The sequence below is a fragment of the Pteronotus mesoamericanus genome, unplaced genomic scaffold, assembly GCF_021234165.1.
Source record: "Pteronotus mesoamericanus isolate MK-2021 breed Mesoamerican mustached bat unplaced genomic scaffold, CSHL_Meso_final contig_493, whole genome shotgun sequence".
In the NCBI taxonomy this organism is placed as follows: Eukaryota; Metazoa; Chordata; class Mammalia; order Chiroptera; family Mormoopidae; genus Pteronotus; species Pteronotus mesoamericanus.
Window position 1 is genome coordinate 914,011 of NW_026555183.1, and position 3,797 is coordinate 917,807.

Below are 3,797 nucleotides of genomic sequence, written 5' to 3' on the forward strand. Positions count from 1 at the left end.
AGAAGGCCCACCGAGCACAGCCGCCCTTAGACACCGAGGCTGATGTCACCTCTTCCTGGTTAAAACATCCGCAGCCGGCATTGTGCATGCAGCCTCACCTGCATTTCCAATTGGGCTTTCCACACCCTATGGTTCTGCAGTGATTTTCATAAGTAGTTATAAGAGGTCTGGGGGTGGACCCCACAGGCGAAACACAAACACATCTGTGGGTAGAACATGATCCATACTCCAAGCCCAAAGCGAAAAGGGAGAACCAAGAAAGACAGGTGGTAATCCCGAAGACCCACAGTGGAGCCCAGCCCCTCCCCCAGCAGGAAGAGTCAACTCGTTAAAAATAAATGGTCTTTTTATTGTGTGTCCACGAAAACAAGAGTCAGGGTGGCCTTTGGTTAATCCCCACAAGAAGGTGACAAGAACAGGAGGCATGCAATGACAACAACTATGTTCTCCTCTCCAGAAGGGTTTTGCCCTCCTGGGCCCTAAGGATCAGAGGCAAGCAGGGTCAGGAGACTCCAGAGGAAGGCCCGCCCAGGCCCGCCATGCTGCGGAGGGCCTGGGTCTGCTGCCTACCTGGCAGGACAAGGCAGGGGGAGCAAGCACTACCCCAGGCCAGGCCCAGAGCCCCCAAGCTAGAACACACAGAAAAAAACCCCACCCCCCTCCCCAAGCAAACACCGCTAAGGCAATTGGCCAGAACTTCTAAGAGCAGCTGGCCACGAAGCCAGACAGACCCTCAGGGCTCTGTCCAGAAGGGGTTGCTGTCCTCAGCCTGCATGGAGTAATACACTAAGAGCAGGAAGGCAGCAAAACCCAGGAAAAGGAGCAGCTGGCCCCAGAGTGGGACCTGGCGGTCCTGGCCCAGACCAGCTCCAGGGGCCTGCTTTTCTGGCCGGATGGCACGTCGGGTGAGCCACGATGGGGGGGAAGATGAGGACACGGGAGAGGTGGAGGATGTGGGATAATAGGACAGGCCCAGGGAGCTTCTGGAGACGTTGGAAACTGGGCGGTAGTGCGCGATGCTCTGGTAGGCACTGTCCCGGCCATACACGGGGCGTTCCCTGAGGCAAAGAGGGGAGCAGATGGGCCAGGAGAGCCTGGGCCCAGGATCAGTCCTGGTCCCTGGCCCTCCCCACCACTCACCTATCCTTGCCCTCCTCTTCGGAAGAGAAAAGACTGTCGTCGTGCACCTAAAGAAGAGAACCAGGGTGAAAAGACTAACTGGCAGGATCAGCGTGGTCCTGTCTTATCTCAGTCCAAACTTCCCTGGCTGGCCTATTCTGACCACGCTTAAAGGCCAGGGCCCTGCCCCCCTCCAGAACCCTTCTGAATTTCTGGCCTTATGTACATGGGGCTTTGCCACTTGCTCCGTAACTGTCCTGCCACCTGCACCCTTACTTTCTCCCCCAGGATTCTCAAAAAGAGTTCAAACCAAAATCCTAGACCAGGCTGCAGAGCATGTCCCATGTGTTCTGGTCAAACAGTTCTGATAGACCCCCTAACCAGGCAGGTATCTGCTCACTCCATTTCTCCCTGGAGGCTTGAGAGCCACCATGTGCACCCAGGGGCTCCCTTGATTTATCCAAACCCAGCTATGACCCCCTGAGGTTGTAGCCAAGCCGAGGGTGCCAGAAAGCTAGCTCACCTGGTGGTGAAAGGTATCAGCATCTGAGAGTGAAGCCGAGTGCTGGCGGAAGCCCTTGGATGTGCCCCCAAACTCAGGCTCCCCGTAAGTCCTGGTGCTCAAGTAACTCTCTTCATAGTAGTCGTCATTATAGCCTTGAGAAGGGGGAGCAGCAGTAGCAGAGGGGGCAGTGGTGTCCCCCACCTGGCCCGATGGCCCTAATTTGCATCCCATTTGGGACCTGTGACACAGTTTCTCCCCTCTAGGACTGCTGAGGTACAGTGGGGATTGAGGTCTCAGGTTCTCCCTGACACTGAGGTCCCTGAGGGATTGGAATGAAGATGTCAGGGCCCACCCCACTGATGCCTTACCCTTGCTCTGGTAAAGTAAGGCGTCCTCTTTCTTGGGCAGATCGTACATATCCGAGTCCACCGATGCTGAATCTAAGTCTGAATGCCAGGGGGGCGGGGGTTGGCAAGCAGAACCATTTGCCCCCAAGCTCCTTTCCCAATTCCCTCCTGGCCAGCACCCCTGCCACACCCGCGCGACCCAATCCTCCCTATACCCCAAACACTGTCCCCACAGACAGCAGGTGGGGCTCTGGGGTGGGGGCCTCACCGGAGAACCGATAGGAGAAAGAGGATGTGGAGGAGTTCGAGGGAGAGAGCCTCCGCCTCTGGGTCTCGTACTCGAAGATTTTCTTTTCATAGAGCTTGCGAGTGGAGCCTGGCCAAACACAGGGCGCGGGGTGGTCAGGGGCGTGGGGTGGCCAGGGGCGTGGGTCCAGAGCCTGAGAAGGGAGTCCCAGGAGGGGGCTAGGGCCCAGGGAGGGGGGGGACGCAGGGCCGAGCGCGAGGAGGGGGCCCGACCGCTGCCGCGTACCCACGACAGGTCCGTGCGGGATGTTGTACTGGCGCAGCACGGCGGCCAGCTCAGCGTCCGACAGGACCGCGTAGTCGTCCATGGCTGGCGGCAGAAGCCTGGGGGGCAGCCCGGGCCTGGCAACACAGGCCTAGTTACGGTTGCTTCGAAGCGCGGCTGGGACAGCTCGAGCGCCTCGGGAGCGGCAGAGCCGGCGTTACGCCTGCGTCACACAGGCGTCACAACCGCGGGCTCCACGGGCTGCGCGCGCCGCGCGGGGCGGAGCCAAAAAGCTGGAAAGCAGCCAGCGCAGACTGCTAAGGCTTTCGGAGTGAGCGGGGCGGGGGTGGTAAGCCCGGACGTCACTGATGAGCGGGATTGGCTAGAGGCGAAAGAGGGGCGGGGAGCGAACTGGGGCCGAAGCAGAGCGGACGGGTGGGACCGTGGGAGCAGGTGGGGCTACGCGCCCAGGGGAAGGGGCGGGGTCAGCGAGCGTGCGGTCTCAAGCACTGGAGTTTGGGCCAGACCTGAAAAGGGGCGGGGCCTGCAGTGAAGGAAATGAATACACTCGACGGAACAGGGGAGCAGGGCGGGGTATTAGGGAGCCCCGACGTCACCCGCTGGTGTGTTCGAACCCAAAGTGAGGAGTGAGGCCCCTGTGAGTGGAACCGGCAGAAACCGGCCAGGGCCTGAGAGCGGGGTGGGGCCGGCGCGCTTGGCGGTGCTTGCTCTCGATGAGTCACGTGGGCCCGCCCCAACCTCGCAGCTTCGGCTATCCCGTGCTCGAGAATCTGGGGTTCCCCGGCCGCACCCCAGAGGGCCACCCGGCCAGTAGCTGAAAGGGGCTGGATCCTAAGGGTGAGCATTGGAGAGCGCGGGGCCCGGGCCAGGAGCTGCTGCGAGTGCTTTAAATGCCGGCCGAGCCTGGCCCCTAGGCTGCCCTGGGGCCTTCCCCCAGATTCCCCCTTTCCCAGGCAGGCCTTTTCCGCTTTGCACCGCTCTGGCCTGTGCACCTGCGCCCAGCAGTCCCCACTGCTTCTCTCCCTCCCTGCTCCACCCTGGAGGAAATGGGGCACTGGGCCAGGAGGCTGCCAGCACTCCAAGAGCAAGCGGTCTTGGAAAGGGCCAGGCATGCCAATAGGCACTAGCAGAGGGCACCATGTGATGTGTGCACAGACAGCCTAGTGTCCACCTGGGTTTGCCATCCACCTGGGGCACTAAGTTCCCTCTCCTCATCTCAGTGTGACGCAGGAGGTGGCCAAGCAGGAGGCCAGGGGTGCCCTTCCAGACCCAGAGTGGCCTGCTCAGGGCTTCC

At 60.9% G+C, this 3,797-nt stretch overlaps 1 protein-coding gene across 1 annotated transcript; it reads right to left on the minus strand.

Annotated features, from left to right (window-relative positions):
* Window positions 1-345: 345 nt before the first annotated feature.
* On the minus strand, window positions 346-2,711 carry EMD (emerin). Its single transcript, XM_054578123.1, has 6 exons — window positions 2,504-2,711; window positions 2,240-2,347; window positions 1,993-2,070; window positions 1,643-1,776; window positions 1,141-1,187; window positions 346-1,058 (listed from the first exon to the last, which is right to left on the minus strand). Exons 1-6 carry the CDS (start codon window positions 2,583-2,585, stop codon window positions 734-736), a joined length of 774 nt encoding a protein of 257 aa, XP_054434098.1. The 5' UTR covers window positions 2,586-2,711; the 3' UTR covers window positions 346-733.
* Between the last annotated feature and the right edge of the window lie 1,086 nt (window positions 2,712-3,797).